A 19,825-nucleotide genomic window follows, 5' to 3' on the forward strand; every position below is an offset into this window, starting at 1 on the left:
AGAGAGTGTGTTTCTTCTTGTTACACATTCATCTTTCTTTTGTTTCTGAGATTATAAAAAAGAATCAAATGATGGAGGGCGCCGTTTCTTCAGCGTCTTCTTCTTCCAGTTCTTCTTCCTCTGTCAACGGCAGTCAGGGCTTTCTGTACGCATCATCACCATTCAAATCCATACAGCGCCCACAGCATGCATGACTTTACTTCACCTCGTGTGTGTGTGTGTGTGTGTGTGTGTGTGTGTGTGTGTGTGTGTGTGTGTATGTGCGTGCGTGTATGTGTTTGGTGATGTATCTCGTGGATTTGCATACTTGCATTTAACATGTTGCACCCGTCATGTCGCAGTCATGGTTATTGTTGCATTCATGGTTATTGTTGCAGTCATGGTTATTGTTGCATTCATCATCATGTTGCAGTCATCGTCATGTTGCAGTCATGGTTATTGTTGCAGTCATCGTCATGTTGCAGTCATGGTTATTGTTGCAGTCATCATCATGTTGCAGTCATCATCATGTTGCAGTCATCATCATGTTGCAGTCTTGGTCATGTTGCAGTCTTGGTCATGTTGCAGTCTTGGTCATGTTGCAGTCATCATCATGTTGCAGTCATCATCATGTTGCAGTCATCGTCATGTTGCAGTCTTGGTCATGTTGCAGTCATCATCATGTTGCAGTCATCATCATGTTGCAGTCATCATCATGTTGCAGTCATCATCATGTTGCAGTCATCATCATGTTGCAGTCATCATCATGTTGCAGTCTTGGTCATGTTGCAGTCTTGGTCATGTTGCAGTCTTGGTCATGTTGCAGTCATGGTTATTGTTGCAGTCATCATCATGTTGCAGTCTTGGTCATGTTGCAGTCTTGGTCATGTTGCAGTCTTGGTCATGTTGCAGTCTTGGTCATGTTGCAGTCATCGTCATGTTGCAGTCATCGTCATGTTGCAGTCATCATCATGTTGCAGTCATGGTTATTGTTGCAGTCATCGTCAAGGAAGGAGGAAGGACGGAGGAAGGACGGAGGAAGGACGGAGGAACGACGGAGGAACGGAGGAAGGATGGAGGAAGGATTGAGGAATAATAGAGGAGGCACGGGGGAAGGATGGGAGAACAACAGAGGAACGACGGATAAAGGACAGATCACTTCAGATGATTTCTGTTTTGATGAGATTTGTTTTGAAGGAGGACAAACTCACCTTTAAACTGTGTGAGTGTGTTAATGATGAACCCATGTTTTATATCGAAGTGTATGAAGACTGCATGTTCCTCAGGATCTCAACATACACACCGGTTAAAGTAATCTCCTCTGCTGTCGGCTTGAATCCTTGTTCCTTGAAGTTGGATTCTTGCACCTGTTTCCTCAGAGCATGAGACAGGTCCCCTAAACTGACAGATCAACACTGTGAACATGCACTTCATATTTAATCTGTTGACACTGATGGAAGATTGCTTCACTGATCGGAGCAGTAAAGTATTCTCCGGTCTTTAAACGTGTGATTGAGTTAGCTCAGAGGTTTTAACTCTGCAGCGTGTGACAGGCGAGAACAAGTCTGCATTGCTTTGTTTTATGGGGTCACAGTTTTTAAAGGCACACAAAATACTGGCTGTCAGCAGCTCTTGTCTTTCACAGATCTCTAAGTCATCTTGCTCCTCTGTAATCTGGAGGTTTTCTACTTTTAAAGAAAAGTGCCCGTAGAGGCAGAAAGATCAGAACAGGAAGAGGTGTCTCAAGGCAACATGAACTTCAAGTTGTAAATCATTTGCAGGCACATGTTTTATGCATCTGGCTGCAGGGCAGCAGTGTGATGTGTCATTGTGTAGTCCCTTAAAGTGAGCTTGCAGTATCTTTAATTTAATACTTAACTTTAACTGTGCGTTTAGAAACATGGACTCAATGTATCAGGGTCACGTAAAAAATGAGATGTCTGCCTTCACACTTTACAAGCTGCCTCTCTCTTTGTCGTCGGGACATGAAGCTAATTGCTCTCTAAAACCAACCAGCTGACTCTTTCCTGTGTCTCTGTGACTCACGCGCGGCCCGAGTGGCTCTGGCTGTGAGTGGAACTATACTTTGACAGAGCAGAAGTGCAAAACAGAGGTGGCCATGGAAACTGACGGCGTCCAATGAGAGAAAAAGAAATGGGCGTGGCTGGTTGATTGACAAGCATTTAAGAGCGGCTCGCTTCCTTCTGCCTGGTCAATTAATAACTTGATCTCGCTCATTCCTCTGCCAGGAGGGAGACACAAAGAATTCACTGAGAGTTTCTGCACTAAAGATAAAGCTGACACATGAAACAAGCTTCACAGACACACAGGAGAAGGAAGCAGTTTGAAGCTTAGGCATAAAAATAACCAGAACAATATGAGTGAAGAAAGGTTTCTGTTTGTTGTTAAGTTTCCACTTTACTTTTGAACTAGTCTGAGTGTAAATGACCGTCTCCTCCTCAACGTGGGACATGTTATGTTGTAAGTATGATGACGTGGGACATGTTACAGTCACTTTGGGACTGTTGAAATACTTCACATTTAGAAACATTCCCCAGTGAGGCTTTAAACGTGTGTGTTTTTGTGGGTGTCATTTCATCTGAGGAGTCTAACTCACGGATTAAGTCCTTTTTTTACTTCTTCATTGCAGCACACAAGGTGACGTACCTGTACACATGTGAACACAGGTACATATGCATAAAAAACAGTGGGGGAAAATGTTCCTTTATACAACATGACAGGTAATATGATTAAATAGATTCAGCAGATAAACTTCAACAGGTCTAAGTTTCTCAGGGAGTTCTCTGATTTAACAGCACGGCACTGATAAGACCAGAAGGAAGAAAGGATGACCTTATACCTGGATTCAATTCTCAAGGGAGAAAACAAGCACACACCAGGAAGCTTCATACTGTGAGTCTTTACACAGACTGGAGCTTTGATCAACAACAGACCAAACACCAGAGAGCTTTGATTCAACAACAGACCAAAGGTAGCTTTGATTCAACAACAGACCAAACACCAGAGAGCTTTGATCCACAACAGACCAAACACCAGAGAGCTTTGATTCAACAACAGACCAAACACCAGAGAGCTTTGATTCAACAACAGACCAAAGGTAGCTTTGATTCAACGACAGACCAGAGAGCTTTGGTTCAACAACAGACCAAAGGTAGCTTTGATTCAACAACAGACCAGAGAGCTTTGGTTCAACAACAGACCAAAGGTAGCTTTGATTCAACAACAGACCAAAGGTAGCTTTGATTCAACAACAGACCAGAGAGCTTTCGTTCAACAACAGACCAGAGAGCTTTGGTTCAACAACAGACCAAAGGTAGCTTTGATTCAACAACAGACCAAAGGTAGCTTTGATTCAACAACAGACCAAAGGTAGCTTTGATTCAACAACAGACCAAAGGTAGCTTTGATTCAACAACAGACCAAAGGTAGCTTTGATTCAACAACAGACCAGAGAGCTTTGGTTCAACAACAGACCAGAGAGCTTTGGTTCAACAGCAGACCAAAGGTAGCTTTGATTCAACAACAGACCAAAGGTAGCTTTGATTCAACAACCAGAGAGCTTTGAGGTTTTTAATAAAAATTGACAATAAAAATCTTTGAATCTTGAATTGATCAACAACAGACCAAACACCAGAGAGCTTTGGAGAAAGTTTCTGTGCTTGTTAAATTGTACTTTACTGAGGAACAGTGGATCTACTGGATCTGAACACTGTATATATTTATATTTAAAGTGTATTTAAATATATATAATATATCATCCAGCTTTAATGATTGTATTTTCAGCTTCAGTGGTGTAGTGCCAGATTATTTTGATTAATCCATAATAACCAGCAGCTCTGTGTAAAATGTGTTTTGATAGTTTATTGTTTTTATTAGGTTTTAAAAACGTGATGAAACTTCTCTTTCTTTGATGTAGTGGAGAAAAATAGACTCGCTGTATCCATCCGCTGTGCAGTACATTATGCAATGAGGCAGCAGGGCGAACAACCACCCAGGCGGAGTGATATCCCGAGGACTACACCCAAGCTCCCCTTTCCACAGCAGAATCCTCTGTTCAGTCCAGACCAGAAGAAAGCCGGGACGTGAAGGAGCCGGGGGGTGCTGCTTTGTGGAGGCCCGTTAAATCATCGAGAACTCTTCCTCTCAGTTTCTTCCTCGGTCCAGAGACGCTTGAGACCTTACCTGACCCCTTTGTATTCTTCATCTTAGAACTAATTCCTCCAACATGTCCTGGCAAAACTACGTGGACAACCTGATGTCTGATGGCAGCTGCCAGGACGCGGCCATTGTTGGGTACACTGACGCCAAATACGTCTGGGCATCGTTTAGTGGCGGGACCTTTGCCAATGTAACGGTGAGTCCTCTCTGTGTGAGTCCGGATCACCTTAAAGAAAGAAAGTCCCTTTATCAGAGGGGGTCTGTTTGTCTGCATTAAAGCAGGCCTCTGGATGAGGAGAGCTCTGTGTGGTACACATGGTATCCGGTGCTCACACACAAGATGCATTGGCAGCCTGCCACCAGTCTTTGTCATTTATATCTAACTATAAAACATTTAAATGATTTTTTTTAGAGCAAACTTGAAGATTCTTTAAATAACAGGATAGCAGCTAAAGCAGGAAGCAGCTCTATGATGATTTACTAGCTAAACGGGCTAACTTAGCAGAGCTAGCTTGAATGAGTTTGATGTTTTCTTATGATAAAAGGAGAATAAAGAAAGAAAGTCATGCTTAATATAGCTGTTCTTATTCAACATGATGTATTAAATGTCTGTAGTTTTATATTGTGTGTTGGAGAGGAGCAGATAGCAGTCTCCCTGCAGCAGTTAGCATAAATCAGGCCGGTCATCCTCATTGAAATCCATTGGAAGCTAACAGCGCTATGCTAGCAGGTCTGGCGCGCGCTGTCTGAGTCTCTCCGCCGCCCCTTGTTTTCCAACATGGCGGCTTCACTCCCAGAGTCTGATTCATTCTGTCCACAGAGCTAACGGGCGACTCATCCCCTCTGACTCTGTCCTGCTCCATGTTTTACTGTCTTTATGTTCACAACTTCACCAAACGAGTCTCTTTAAACTTCAGCAGACAGGTTTAAGGTTTCCCTCAACAAACAATCAGCCACGGCGCCTCCACGAGCCTCCATTTTGTCTGTAAAATAAATCACCATTATATAATTTAAATAAAAGTGTGTCTCTGTGTTTTAGAAGCAGAATGTGAATCAGAGCTTTGTCATGAGCCTGTTAGCCTCCAAACATCAGCTCGTGCTAACACAGGAGGAGCTGCTGTTTGTTGGGAGTGTCCTCTCGGCCCACAGAGACTCTCTGATCCCTGAACACTCACAGTATCCAGACCAAACCAAACCATGGGTGTTATACTGATGGAGTTTTTAGTAGTTTTTCACCTTTTTGTTTTCTTTTTCAATTTAGTTTTAAGTAGTTTTTAAAGTGAGTTAGTCTTTATTTAACATTTAAACCCCCATCAATGATCTCCTTTCATCATAACTTTCATTTATAGGGAATTAAAATCATTTAAACTAAAATCCTCCCTCTCTTTAACCCTCTGTGGATTTGCTCATTTTATCAAACTGAAATCAGTTTTTACAACAAACTGATCTATAGACTTTAAAGGTTCTCCTAAAGGAACCTGAAGGAACACTTCCTGCAGCCTCAGAGTTTCTTCAGTTCTTCAGGGGTTTAAAATCACTCCCAGCCTTTTCAGTTCAGTTTTAATTTAATTTTTTCAAAGCAAGTTTGCTGGTTTAGTCTTTAACATTTTAACCCCCCCTCACACACATCGAGGATCTCCTTTCATTTATAGTGAATTAAAATCATTTGGGTTTATGTTTATTTATTTGCACACTTAAAAGAAAACACACAAAAATAGCAAAGATCAATAATATAATGTGTAGGAAGAGGCAGAGAGCTTATTTGAAGCCTCGACCCAAATAGTGTTCTAATATCCAAAATGAATTAAAAATACTAAATTGACACGTATAAAGACTATAGTTTATACTAATAATAAAATAAGAATATATGAAACAGAATAAACTAAAAGCCCTCCTCACTTTAACCCTCTGTGGATTTGCTCATTTTATCAAACTGAAATCAGTTTTTACAACAAACCAGTCTACACACTTTAAAGGTTCTCCTGAAGGAACCTGAAGGAACACTTCCTGCAGCCTCAGAGTTTCTTCAGTTCTTCAGGGGTTTGAAATCACTCCCAGTTTTTTCAGTTTAGTTTTAATTAGTTTTTAAAGCGAGTTTGCTGGTTTAGTTGGACTCTGTTTAACGGGTTAGCTCGGTCACCGGGTCTTTAACGGGTTAGCTCGTTAACCATGCCTCTAACGGGTTAGCTCGGTCACCGGGTCTTTAACGGGTTAGCTCGTTAACAATGCCTCTAACTGTTTAGCTCGGTAACCGGGTCTTTAACGGGTTAGCTCGGTAACCGGGTCTTTAACGGGTTAGCTCGGTAACCGGGTCTTTAACGGGTTAGCTCTGTAACCGGGTCTTTAACGGGTTAGCTCGGTCACCGGGTCTTTAACGGGTTAGCTTGGTCACCGGGCCTTTAACGGGTTAGCTCGGGAACCGGGTCTTTAACGGGTTAGCTCGGTCACCGGGTCTTTAACGGGTTAGCCCGGTCACCGGGTCTTTAACTGTTTTGCTCGGGAACCGGGTCTTTAACGGGTTAGCTCGGGAACCGGGTCTTTAACGGGTTAGTTCGGGAACCGGGTCTTTAACAGGTTAGCTCGGGAACCGGGTCTTTAACGGGTTAGCTTGGTCACCAGGTCTTTAACGGGTTAGCTCATTAACCGGGTCTTTAACGGGTTAGCTCGGGAACCGGGTCTTTAACGGGTTAGCTTGGTCACCAGGTCTTTAACGGGTTAGCTCAGTAACCGGGTCTATAACGGGTTAGCTCAGTAACCGGGTCTATAACGGGTTAGCTCGGTCACCGGGTCTTTAACAGGTTAGCTTAGTCACCGGGTCTTTTAACGGGTTAGCTCGGTCACCGGGTCTTTAACAGGTTAGCTTGGTCACCGGGTCTTTTAACGGGTTAGCTCGGTCACTGGGTCTTTAACAGGTTAGCTTGGTCACCGGGTCTTTTAACGGGTTAGCTCGGTCACCGGGTCTTTAACAGGTTAGCTTGGTCACCGGGTCTTTTAACGGGTTAGCTCGGTCACCGGGTCTTTAACGGGTTAGCTCAGTCACCGGGTCTTTAACGGGTTAGCTCGGTCACCGGGTCTTTAACGGGTTAGCTCGGTCACCGGGTCTTTAACAGGTTAGCTCGGTCACCGGGTCTTTAACGGGTTAGCTCAGTCACCGGGTCTTTTAACGGGTTAGCTCGGTCACCGGGTCTTTAACGGGTTAGCTCAGTAACCGGGTCTTTAACGGGTTAGCTCGGTAACCGGGTCTTTAACGGGACTCAAGGCAGGATATGTAATAATCAGGCCGACATCAATCTAGCTGCTATGCTAACATGAGCCAGGAGAAAAGAGTTCCCATGTAGTCTGAAGGGTTGAAGTGGACCATGACTCTGCACTTCTGGATCTGAGGGCGACGCTTTCTGTCCGGAGACGGATTCAGAGGAAACCTGGTCCAACACTTAAAACTGTGAAACTGTGCATGTGATTTATTCTGCAGGGATCAGAGTCTCTGTTCAGGGCCTCTGAGATGTTCTCCTGTTGAGTCTTTAAACTCTTAAGTATCTTTACTCTCCTGCGTCCTGTTTCCTGTTTCCTCTGTCCTGTTTCCTCTGTCCTCTCAGTGTAGATTAAGAATCAATAAGAAGTCTTTGTTCAGACTCTGATTCTAGAACATCAGGACCATTTTGATAAGAAGAAGCTTGAGGCATTTATCATTAATAAAACTCCTGGGTTCTAATCTGCTGTTGAACTGAATAATAACCTTTAACCATGAAGTCAGTGTGTTTCTATGTTAAGGTTAATTATGCTCTGACTTGTGTTTACAGAGGGTCTGGTCTCATATTGATCAGGGGTCGTCTCTGTGTCTGACTGTTCCAGTGAGATCTCCTCCCTTTGATCCTTTTCTACATTTATAATAAAGCTTTATTAATTAGTTTAATAACACTGAGATCTCTGCTCTGTGTAATGATGTGGATGTGTTTTAATTTCACTTTTAAACTGCTAGACACACACACACACACACAAACACACACACACACACTGACACGCAGTGTTTAACAAGCCTCATATTTAAAGCATCACACACCCATCAGTCAGGCTGTCTGAGGCCTTTAATATACTTTTTTTTAATATTAAATTTTATCAAACTGAATTCAGTTTTTACAACAAACCAATCTCCACACTTTAACGGTTCTCCTAAAGGAACACTTCCTGAAGAACCTCAGAGTTTCTTCGGTTCTTCAGGGGTTTGAAATCACTCCCAGCAGCTGACCCGGGGAAAGTGTGTGAGGAGTGTTGAGGTGTTTCCTTCCGTTGTATTTGTCTGAGTATTCCCTGACTCTCTGGATCTGTGTTCCCTGTCCGAGTTTTCCCTGACTCTGTGGTTCTGTGTTCCCAGACTCTGTGGTTCTGTGTTCCCTGTCTGAGTTGTCCCTGACTCTGCGGTCCCTGACTCTGTGGTTCTGTGTTCCCTGTCTGAGTTGTCCCTGACTCTGCGGTCCCTGACTCTATGGTTCTGTGGTCCCTGACTCTGTGGTCCCTGACTCTTTGGTTCTGTGGTCCCTGACTCTGTGGTTCTGCGGTCCCTGACTCTGTGGTTCTGTGTTCCCTGACTCTGTGGTTCTGTGGTCCCTGACTCTTTGGTTCTGTGGTCCCTGACTCTGTGGTTCTGCGGTCTCTGACTCTGTGGTTCTGCTGTCCCTGACTCTGTGGTTCTGTGGTCCCTGACTCTGTGGTTCTGCGGTCCCTGACTCTGTGGTTCTGCTGTCCCTGACTCTGTGGTTCTGTGTTCCCTGACTTTCAGGTTCTGCGGTCTCTGACTCTGGTTCTGCTGTCCCTGACTCTGTGGTCCCTGACTCTGTGGTTCTGTGGTCCCTGACTCTATGGTTCTGCGGTCCCTGACTCTTTGGTTCTGTGGTCCCTGACTCTTTGGTTCTGTGGTCCCTGACTCTTTGGTTCTGTGGTCCCTGACTCTGTGGTTCTGTGGTCCCTGACTCTGTGGTTCTGTGGTCCCTGACTCTGGTTCTGTGGTCCCTGACTCTGGTTCTGTGGTCCCTGACTCTGTGGTTCTGTGGTCCCTGACTCTGGTTCGGTGTTCTCTGACTCTGTGGTTCTGCTGTCCCTGACTCTGTGGTTCTGTGGTCCCTGACTCTGGTTCGGTGTTCTCTGACTCTGTGGTTCTGCTGTCCCTGACTCTGTGGTTCTGTGGTCCCTGACTCTGTGGTTCTGCGGTCCCTGACTCTTTGGTTCTGTGGTCCCTGACTCTTTGGTTCTGTGGTCCCTGACTCTTTGGTTCTGTGGTCCCTGACTCTTTGGTTCTGTGGTCCCTGACTCTGTGGTTCTGTGGTCCCTGACTCTGTGGTTCTGTGGTCCCTGACTCTGGTTCTGTGGTCCCTGACTCTGGTTCTGTGGTCCCTGACTCTGTGGTTCTGTGGTCCCTGACTCTGGTTCTGTGTTCCCTGACTCTGTGGTTCTGCTGTCCCTGACTCTGTGGTTCTGTGGTCTCTGACTCTGTGTTTCTGCTGTCCCTGAGTCTTTGGTTCTGTGGTCCCTGACTCTGTGGTTCTGTGGTCCCTGACCCTGTGGTTCTGTGGTCCCTGACTCTGTGGTTCTGTGGTCCCTGACTCTGGTTCTGTGGTCCCTGACTCTGGTTCTGTGGTCCCTGACTCTGGTTCTGCGGTCCCTGACTCTGTGGTTCTGTGGTCCCTGACTCTGGTTCTGTGGTCCCTGACTCTGGTTCTGTGTTCCCTGACTCTGGTTCTGTGTTCCCTTCAGGCTGAAGAAATCGATGTGATTGTAGGAAAGGACCGGGAGGCGTTCTTCACCAGCGGGATGACCTTAGGCAATAAGAAGTGCTCCGTTATCAGAGACAGCCTCAACATCGACGGCGACTGGACGATGGACATCCGGACAAAGAGTCAAGGCGGAGAGCCGACCTACAACATCTCTGTAGGCAGAGCTGGCAAAGGTGAGCCCTGTGACTGTAGCCTGCTTCATGTAGTAGCCTTAGTGTAGCTCAGGTATTACTCTGTGTTGTTGTGCATGTCAAAGATCAAGTATCCACCTTTCCTCAATATATGACAGTTACAAGTCTGAATCTCATGAGTGTGTTCATAAGTGTCCATCCAATGCATCTCAGCTACAGGTCATATGTGGAAGGACTACTTTATCTCAGGGCAGACGTTCAGGAGGTTCAGCGATCCTTCAATAGTGACCTTGTGTTTTTATCAGTAGTTAACTTGTTCACGTTATGTAAGGCTAGCTTTATCAGATCAGTCTATAAAACAATAACACGCCTACTATCTCTCTCTCTCCTGTCGGCCCACAAAGAAACCAAACAGCAGCATGTTCCAGACGTTTCATAGGTTACAGTCTTTTATTCTGGGATTCAGATTAAAGTGTGGACTCTGAGGAAGTCCACTTCAGGATTAATAATTTAACCATCTCAAAAAGTGATGCTAATAATCCAGACCATCATCACAGAGGGTCGGCTCTGCAGAGAGGAACCATCCCCACTGATCTTTATTATTTAATCTAAATGTTCAAATCAAATAAACACAGAATAATAAGAGATGAAATAAGACCTCCCTCTGCTGTCAGAGTTTAACCCTGTGACTCATACAGTCTGTTCAATGATCAACCTTCACTAAACGGATTTAAAGAAGTCACAGTTTAAAACGTCCCGTTGGACTTGCCTGAGAGTTGTGCCAGTGTTCACGTCGCCTGTATGGGTCCCAGTGCCTCCTGGTCCTCCCTGCTCAGACCGAGAGGTGAGACCGTTCCTGTCCTCCACACGCCCTCCTGTTGGGTTTCCTCCAAACGTCCTGACCTGCATGTCTTTTCCTCTTCCTGGTTAACACACACACACACACACACACACACACACCCTGCCCTCTGAAGTGTGTCCCCTGCTCACATGCTTTCACTGTCCATCATAATGAATGCGTCCAGGCTCTTCAGGGCTCTTCAGGGCTCTTACATGTATTGAGGAGAGGTACCAGCAGCATGCTCCTGTCTGCATGTCCTTAGAACCCACGGTTCAGTACAAGTTCACTTTCCTCTTCTCTGCTGCTGGCCCGGTGTTCATCCCTCCATCACAGACCAGAGACAGTGAAGGGGAGAAGGTTCAACTTAATATTAATCATATATATTTATAACTTAATGTTATTTATAATTTAATGGTATCTTTTATAATTTCATTTTATATATTTATAAATTAATGATATATGTTTACAAGTTAATGTTTTATATTTATAATTTAATGATATACACATTTATAACTTAATGTAAACTATAATTTAGTGTTGTATATTAATAACTTAATGTTAAATATTTATGAGTTAATTTTATATATTTATAATTTATTGTTTATATAAAGTTTCACTCTCAGCACGTTGTTGGTTAACCCTCCAAACTGACCGGTTATCAATCTACAAGATTCTGCTCTTAGGTGTCTTTGTGTGTGTCTGTCTGTGTGTGCGTGTGTTTGTGTCTCTGTCTGTCTGTCTGTGTGTGCGTGCGTGTGTTTGTGTCTCTGTGTGTGTCTGTGTGTCTGTGTGTCTGTGTCTGTGTGTGTGCGTGTGTTTGTGTCTGTGTGTGCGTGTGTTTGTGTCTGTATGTGCGTGTGTGTGTGCGTGTGTTTGTGTCCCTGTGTGTGTCTGTCTGTCTGTCTGTCTGTCTGTGCGTGTGTTTGTGTCTGTGTGTGCGTGTGTTTGTGTCTGTGTGTGCGTGTGTGTGTGCGTGTGTTTGTGTCCCTGTGTGTGTCTGTCTGTCTGTCTGTCTGTCTGTGCGTGTGTTTGTGTCTGTGTGTGCGTGTGTTTGTGTCTGTGTGTGCGTGTGTTTGTGTCTGTGTGTGCGTGTGTTTGTGTCTGTGTGTGCGTGTGTTTGTGTCTGTATGTGTGTGTGTGCGTGTGTTTGTGTCTCTGTGTGTGTCTGTCTGTCTGTCTGTGTGTGCGTGTGTTTGTGTCTCTGTGTGTCTGTCTGTCTGTGTGTGCGTGTGTTTGTGTCTGTGTGTCTCTGTCTGTCTGTCTGTGTGTGCGTGTGTTTGTGTCTCTGTCTGTCTGTCTGTCTGTGTGTGTGTGTGTTTGTGTCTCTGTCTGTCTGTCTGTCTGTCTGTCTGTCTGTCTGTCTGTGTGTGTCTCTGTGTGTCTGTCTCTCTGTGTGGGTGTGTGTGTGTGTTTGTGTCTCTGTCTGTGGGTGTGTGTATGTGTGCGTGTGTTTGTGTCTCTGTGTGTCTGTGTGTGCGTGTGTTTGTGTCTCTGTGTGTGCGTGTGTTTGTGTCTCTGTGTGTGTGTGTGTGTGTGTGTTTGTGTCTCTGTGTGTGCGTGTGTTTGTGTCTCTGTGTGTGTGTGTGTGTGTGTGTGTGTGTGTGTGTTTGTGTCTCTGTGTGTGCGTGTGTTTGTGTCTCTGTGTGTGTGTGTTGAGAGGTGATGTGGTCTGGATCCAGCAGAGTCTGGTCTGGATCCAGCAGAGTCTGGTCCGGTTCAGCGTGATGTTTGATGGTTAAAGGAGTCTGTGTGTGTTCTCAGTGAAAGTCAGCAGAAGTTAAACCATCATTAGTCTGAGCTTCAGTTCTTCTTCTTCTTCTTCTGCTGAGTTAGGATCAGACTAGCTCTGCATGCTCCCTTCACTTGTCTCCTCCTTCAGTCCGTCCTTCTTCTAAATGTGAGACGTTTGACGCCAGCAGCACTGAACAGCAAACTGACTGTTTGTCCCCGCTCCGCCTGCCTTTGTTTCTCTGTGGTCCTCTGTCTGGTCTGCCTGCTGCTCGTTGGCTCTGTGCTCTTCTCTTCACCTGTGTGATCTCTGCACCTTCTCTAAATGTCCCTTATCTGTCTCTTTTCTTTCAGTCATGGTCTTGGTAATGGGCAAAGAAGGGGTCCATGGAGGCGGATTGAATAAGAAGGCATACTCGATGGCAAAATACTTAAGGGATTCAGGGTTTTAGACGTAGCGTATGTGGCGTAGGCGAGGTAGAAGAAAAAAAAAACACCAGAAAACAAAAACAAAAAAACACAAAAGTTCAAAAGTTGAGTAAAAAAAAAAAGATTTCCTGTGGTTCCTGTTTCCTGCTCAACGGCCCGTTAACAGAATCTAGGGTTCACGTCTGTCCTCCACCATGTAGCTCCACATTTAGCAATAAAGTGTTTGATTCTCCAGCCCTGCTCTCACATCTCTGTACATTTCTTTTGTTGTTTTTTCTTTGTGTATCCAGCATTGGTTTTTGTCATGGGGAAGGAAGGTATCCATGGAGGGCAGCTCAACAAGAAATCATTTACCATGGCTGATTACCTGAGGAAGTCCGGATACTAAAGCAGCCTGTACCCAGCCACCTATCAGCTCACCCTACCACCCTGTTGCATTTCACTCTTCTTCCAGTCCTAGTTGGTAGTTACTTTGTTTTTTTCTTATTCTTCTGCCTTCTCTCCCTCCCATTTGTTCTCCCATATTTTGTCATCCTTCCCTGCCCTCTCCCCCCCCAACACCCTGCACTGTGTACTCTCCCCCCTTAAGCACTATAAGTTGATCCATAGCAAAGATGAGCATGTTGCTAACAGGATGTCAAATCTGTACTTATCCAAGACCAGCAAACCAGTTCTGGCCAAACCCTGGTGTGAGGAAGACTTCAGCTTTGAGTTTAGGAGTGGATATTTCTTTCTCTCTCTCATGGTGCCCCTCCCTCCTGTCCCTCCTGTCCCTCCCTCCCTCCCTCCCTGATGCCTTTGGAGCAGTACCCAAGCTCATCATGTCTTCCTCTTCCCCTGATCATCTGTGGGAGGGCAGACTGCGTGCATATCTAGACCGACTGTAGTCTCCCCCGCCCCTCCCCCCCTCCTGCCAAAATGTGTAGTTCCCTCCCACTCTAAGTTTCTTCATCCTGTTTGCTCTAAGCAGCCACACTCCTGACCTCCTCTTCATCAGACACTCAGTCTCCCCCCTCTCTCCAGGTTCTCTGCTCTGTCCTGTGTTATAAAGGGGGGGCGGGGTTGTGTGTGTGTGTGTGGGGGGGGGGTCATCAGTTAAAGATCATGAGCCTGATGTGTGAGCAGTGATGTCATGAAGATGCTGTGAACCTCCTTCCCACCATCCTCCCTGACTGACCCCGGGACATTCCACAGTAACCTCGGCTCAGGCTCTTCACGCCGGCTCGTTTTTCAGCTCCTGTAATATATTTTCTTTTTTTGAGTTAGTTTTTTTTTTTAAAGCTGCCATTTTTGGACAGTAGAGATCCCAGCATTATCACCTGGAGTGTGTCCACTTTGTTTTTTCTTTCTAGGACCAAGTGTAGTCGAAGCCCGGGTGTTTATACGATAACTCTAAATCACATGAAGGACGCCTGCTAAGGAAACACTAACCAGGCAGCAACACTAAATCAATCTGTAAGGGGAAAACTCTCATTCTATCTGTTAGAAAGACTGCATCTGTACAAACCCACTCTGTGTTAACTCAAACTGTGGAATAAATTGCCTTCTTCTCTTTAGTCAGCTGAGCTCTGGGGTATCACATGGTCTGTCCACGCTCAGTCCTGCTAACTGTAACGTCCAACAGAAAACAAACACTTTGTAAACACGCCATGGGAGATGGGATGGTTGGAACAAAGACGCTTCTGGTTGTCTTGTTGAAACTTAAACTGCAGAACCTGTGTATCCTGTGCCATAATAGAGAGATCTGTTGTAAGATGGATTTTACTCACTGTCCACTGAAGAGTCGTTTCATTGGCACCGTTTCTTTTGTTCTAGCTTCAGTTCCACTCTTTAGGCCTTGTGGGAAATGTGTACTCAAAAAAAACTAAAAACTGTTTCAAGTCCTGTTTGCTGATTTTTGTTCATTTCCTTTTTCCTCACCTTTTTTTTTTCTTACATCTGGGATACAGTCTCTTTAATGCATCTGATTTCATATGCATCAACCAAGAAATGCCATAAATTGATTTATCACCTTGTTTACAGACAGATCAAATAAATTTATTCCAACCAGATCGAAGTGTGTGGTCTCTGTGTCCCTCCAGGCTGTTAAAGAACTACTATCTGTTCATGTTGGTCTCTGAAGAACCCCACAGCTTCATGTGGAGGGTCAGGAGCAAAGTCTGCATTAGATTACCAAAGTGTTTGAGTTATTGGAAAGTAAACTTCAGATGAACCATCACTGAAAAGAGAACTCATGATTGTAGTCTCCAGTAGATTTCTCAGACGACCAGGACTCAACTGTTTTCTGTTAACCTTTAATGTAAGTGTAAGATGACTGAACAGGGACCTGCTGAGAGTCTAACCGCTCACCTGAGTCCAGAGACTTTCAGGAGTCTATCTGCAGCCACACGCCACCAACTGGAGGTAAAAAGCATTTTAAGAAATGTTATTTCAGAGAGATCTGAGACTAAAATGTAACATTGAAGTGGTTTCTGCAGCATCAGTCCCTTTTCAGACGAACACTCTCTGCGGCACGTCTCAACAAAAAGAGGAAAGGGAAGGCCTGAAGGCGTTTTGGAATAAAGGAAGTTAAACGTGAGAACTGTTTAAGGACCATGAATTACTGACCCTGATTCTCCTTCTTGAGTGTAATTTCCATTTTATTGAAGTGGATTCATAAAGAGCACATACATGAGTAGGAAAACACTAACCACAGAATACATGACCTGAAAGAAGGCGAGAGGTTCATGAACAAAGAGCAAAACAAACTTCAGGTTATTATAAACCACATGTTAATAAGGTCAGTCATAGAAACAAGGCCCGGCTATCAGGAACTGTTAGACCAGGTGACAGGTCAGCACACGGGACTCTCTTAGACCGGCATCAGGACTCAACTCTCTTAAACCGGCATCAAGACTCCCCTCTCTTAAACCGGCATCAGGACTCCCCTCTCTTAAACCGGCATCAAGACTCCCCTCTCTTAAACCGGCATCAGGACTCCCCTCTCTTAAACCGGCATCAGGACTCCCCTCTCTTAAACCGGCATCAGGACTCCCCTCTCTTATACCGGCATCAGGACTCCCCTCTCTTAAACCGGCATCAGGACTCCCCTCTCTTAAACCGGCATCAGGACTCCCCTCTCTTATACCGGCATCAGGACTCCCCTCTCTAAAACCGGCATCAGGACTCCACACTCCTCTTAAACCAGCATCAGGGCTCCACTCTCTTAAACCGGCATCAGGACTCCACACTCTCTTAAACCGGCATCAGGACTCCACACTCCTCTTAAACCGGCATCAGGACTCCACACTCTCTTAAACTGGCATCAGGACTCAGTCCAGCAGACAGAATCACATTCAGTGCTGTGAACACGTGTCCCAGACTGGTTCTTGTGGGTCTTTGTGGGTCTTTGTGGGTCTTTGTGGGTCTTTGTGGCACAGAAGCGAGGAGCAGCTCCGCTCCTTCGTACATCTGAAGACAAATTGGCAAATGGACGTTACTGTCTCTTTAAATGTTTCTATGGTTACAGGAGCGTCTCCAGGTGAGTCAGTGAAGCTGTACAGTAATGAAATAATCATAAAGATGAAGCGTGTAATATTTATTTACAGAGTATTTACTGAGTGAAGGTGTGTCTCTGGTCTCTGTGAGACCGGATCAGCTCCCCTGAAGCGGATCAGGACTCTGAAGCGGATCAGGACTCTGAGCCGTCAGCAGTTTGTCCGTAATCATGTTAAAATAAACGATGAGGATATATTACATCGTCTCGTAAGCGGTGACAAAAGAAGAAGAAGGTGACCCCGACAAAGTCTCTGCAGCTGTGACGAGAGGGGGCGGGACTCGGTGACCCACATTAAGTCAGGCTTGGATCAGGTCCTCCTCGTGGTCCTGACCTTCAGAGCACGGCTGCTGCATCTGCACCACCACGGTCTCCACGGTGACCTCCTCCTCGCTGTCGCTGCTGTCCAGCTCGTCGTCCTCGTACTCGGAGGACTCCTGCTCGGGGTCTGAGCGGGACGCCGCTGACATGGTGCCGAAGGAGTGGGCGCTGGTGGAGGCCAGGGAGCGCAGAAGAGGGGTGCTCTCCGAAACCTCCTCATTCTCCTCGGGGCCGCTCTCCCCTTCCTCCGAATCAGAGTCAGAGTCCCCCTGCGAGGGGACCACTTTCTGCTTGCAGACCGGACACGTCTTCTTAGTCTTGGTCAGCCAGGGATCCACACACTTGCTGTGATAGGCTGAGGACAAAAACAAAACCAGATCAGAACACGGCGTCAGACCTGAGTCAGCTTCACTCTGAAGGATCTGACCTGAGTCAGCTTCACTCTGAAGGATCTGACCTGAGTCAGCTTCACTCTGAGGGATCTGACCTGAGCCAGCTTCACTCAGAGGGATCTGACCTGAGTCAGCTTCACTCTGAGGGATCTGACCTGAGTCAGCTTTACTCTGAGGGATCTGACCTGAGCCAGCTTCACTCAGAGGGATCTGACCTGAGTCAGCTTCACTCAGAGGGATCTGACCTGAGTCAGCTTCACTCTGAGGGATCTGACCTGAGTCAGCTTCACTCAGAGGGATCTGACCTGAGTCAGCTTCACTCTGAGGGATCTGACCTGAGCCAGCTTCACTCAGAGGGATCTGACCTGAGTCAGCTTCACTCAGAGGGATCTGACCTGAGTCAGCTTCACTCTGAGGGATCTGACCTGAGTCAGCTTCACTCTGAGGGATCTGACCTGAGCCAGCTTCACTCAGAGGGATCTGACCTGAGTCAGCTTCACTCTGAGGGATCTGACCTGAGTCAGCTACACTCTGACCCGAGTCAGCCTCACTCTGAGGGATCAGACCTGAGCCAGCTTCACTCAGAGGGATCTGACCTAAGTCAGCTTCACTCTGAGGGATCTGACCTGAGTCAGCTTCACTCTGAGGGATCTGACCTAAGTCAGCTTCACTCTGAGGGATCTGACCTGAGTCAGCTTCACTCAGAGGGATCTGACCTAAGTCAGCTTCACTCTGAGGGATGTGACCGGAGCCAGCTTCACTCTGAAGGATCAGACCTGAGTCAGCTTCACTCTGAGGGATCTGACCTAAGTCAGCTTCACTCTGAGGGATCTGACCTGAGTCAGCTTCACTCTGAGGGATCTGACCTAAGTCAGCTTCACTCAGAGAGATCTGACCTGAGTCAGCTTCACTCTGAGGGATGTGACCGGAGCCAGCTACACTCTGACCTGAGTCAGCTTCCCTCTGAGGGATCTGACCTGAGTCAGCTTCACTCTGAGGGATCAGACCTGAGTCAGCTTCACTCTGAGGGATCTGACCTGAGTCAGCTTCACTCAGAGGGATCTGACCTGAGTCAGCTTCACTCAGAGGGATCAGACCTGAGCCAGCTTCACTCTGAAGGATCTGACCTGAGTCAGCTTCACTCTGAGGGATCAGACATGAGCCAGCTTCACTCAGAGGGATCTGACCTGAGTCAGCTTCACTCTGAGGGATCTGGACTTGTTGTGTTGTGAGTTAAACGGAGGTTAACGGGTCACACGCGGTGCATTCATGGTCACACTCACCGTGGGAACATGGCAGGACTCTGAGCTTGTCCCCTTCTTCGTACTCGTCCAGGCAGATGGCGCACACGTCGTAGCTGTCCCCTGGATCAAAGAGACAAGACGTGTTCAGGATCAGAACAGGATCTCAGGACATCAGTTATCAGGTCTCCTGAGATCTCCTCAGCACAAAGACAAACAGAGCTTCACATTTCATCTTTAATATGAACACATGAACGTGTTCCTTCCCTGTCAGAGAACAGGACGGATCAATAACAGTGTTTGTGATCCTGGATCATACCGAGGTTAATGAAAGAATGAGACTCGTGACAGGACCAGGACCAGGACCAGGACCAGGACCAGGACCGACTGTCCCGGTTATTTTAAGAACACAAAGATGAATGGTTGTTTTAGTGTTTCCTGAGGATCCCTGACGTCACGTGGATCCATGATGAATCCGGCAAAAGGGAACTCCAGCTGCCCGATGAGTCTTTGAGTCTGTCTCTGATAGGTCTAATCCTGAGCCTGCAGAAGTCTGCCCAGCCTTCAGACTCTCCTGATCTCACAGGCGGGTCAGACTCTCAGGGCTGTAAAAGCTCAGGAATGTATCAACGCACTCCCTTTCGAATTCCTCTGAGTTCCTCTCCTTTTTCTTCCTCTTCCCTGCCCGGGCAGGAGGGGGGGGGAAGAGGAGGGGGAGAGGGAGCGGGGCGGTGGGCCGCTGTGTTTATGTAAGCTCTAAATGAGCATGTTTTCCCCGGCTGAGCTCTGCGTCCATGCCAGGGCTGCATGTGACCGTATAAGGATGGGGACTCACATCCACCCCCCTCCTCCTCTTCCTTCTTTCTCACCGTCAGCAGCTTGTGTTCAGCTTCCTCTCCACATCTCCTTCAGGTTCATCCAACTCTTCTTCTGTCCACAGCTTCCCTCTCTGTGTCCTCTCTCTCTCTCTCAGGACAGATATGGGTCCATGATATTCTCAGGAAACCATCCACTGTGGCACTAACAGCTGTTCTGAGTGGAGACCGGCTCTATGAGCTCTATGAGCCGGTCTCCAGACAAACACAGAGAGCCACAACTCTCTGTGATTGATCTGATGGTGTGGTTTTATGTCACTGACATCATTTAAAGAAGTCGGGGGTGTGAAGGTCAGGATGAATGAGTGAAACACGCAGCAGAGCATCATTTAACCTCCACAGAGAACCTCAGTCCTCCTGCTGATCAGAGCGACTCGACCTGCTCTACACCTCTACCAGGACTCAG

At 46.4% G+C, this 19,825-nt stretch overlaps 2 protein-coding genes across 2 annotated transcripts in view; one reads left to right on the forward strand and one right to left on the reverse strand.

Annotated features, from left to right (window-relative positions):
* Positions 1–4,017: 4,017 nt before the first annotated feature.
* LOC117827012 (profilin-2-like) lies at positions 4,018–15,106 on the forward strand. The gene is made up of 3 exons (XM_034703463.1): positions 4,018–4,354; positions 9,907–10,099; positions 13,346–15,106. Exons 1-3 carry the CDS (start codon positions 4,226–4,228, stop codon positions 13,441–13,443), a joined length of 420 nt encoding a protein of 139 aa, XP_034559354.1. The 5' UTR covers positions 4,018–4,225; the 3' UTR covers positions 13,444–15,106.
* A 570-nt stretch (positions 15,107–15,676) lies between these two features.
* The window catches only part of rnf13 (ring finger protein 13), a 38,131-nt gene continuing 33,982 nt past the window's right edge, over positions 15,677–19,825 (reverse strand). Inside the window, exons 9-10 of the mRNA XM_034675705.1 lie at positions 18,587–18,667; positions 15,677–17,266 (exon numbers count right to left, since the gene is read on the reverse strand). Of these exons, the coding sequence (XP_034531596.1) occupies positions 16,890–17,266; positions 18,587–18,667 (458 nt within the window). The 3' untranslated portion in view covers positions 15,677–16,889. The remainder of the gene's footprint in view (positions 17,267–18,586; positions 18,668–19,825) is intronic.

The sequence above is a fragment of the Notolabrus celidotus genome, chromosome 2 (assembly GCF_009762535.1).
Source record: "Notolabrus celidotus isolate fNotCel1 chromosome 2, fNotCel1.pri, whole genome shotgun sequence".
NCBI lineage: Eukaryota > Metazoa > Chordata > Actinopteri > Labriformes > Labridae > Notolabrus > Notolabrus celidotus.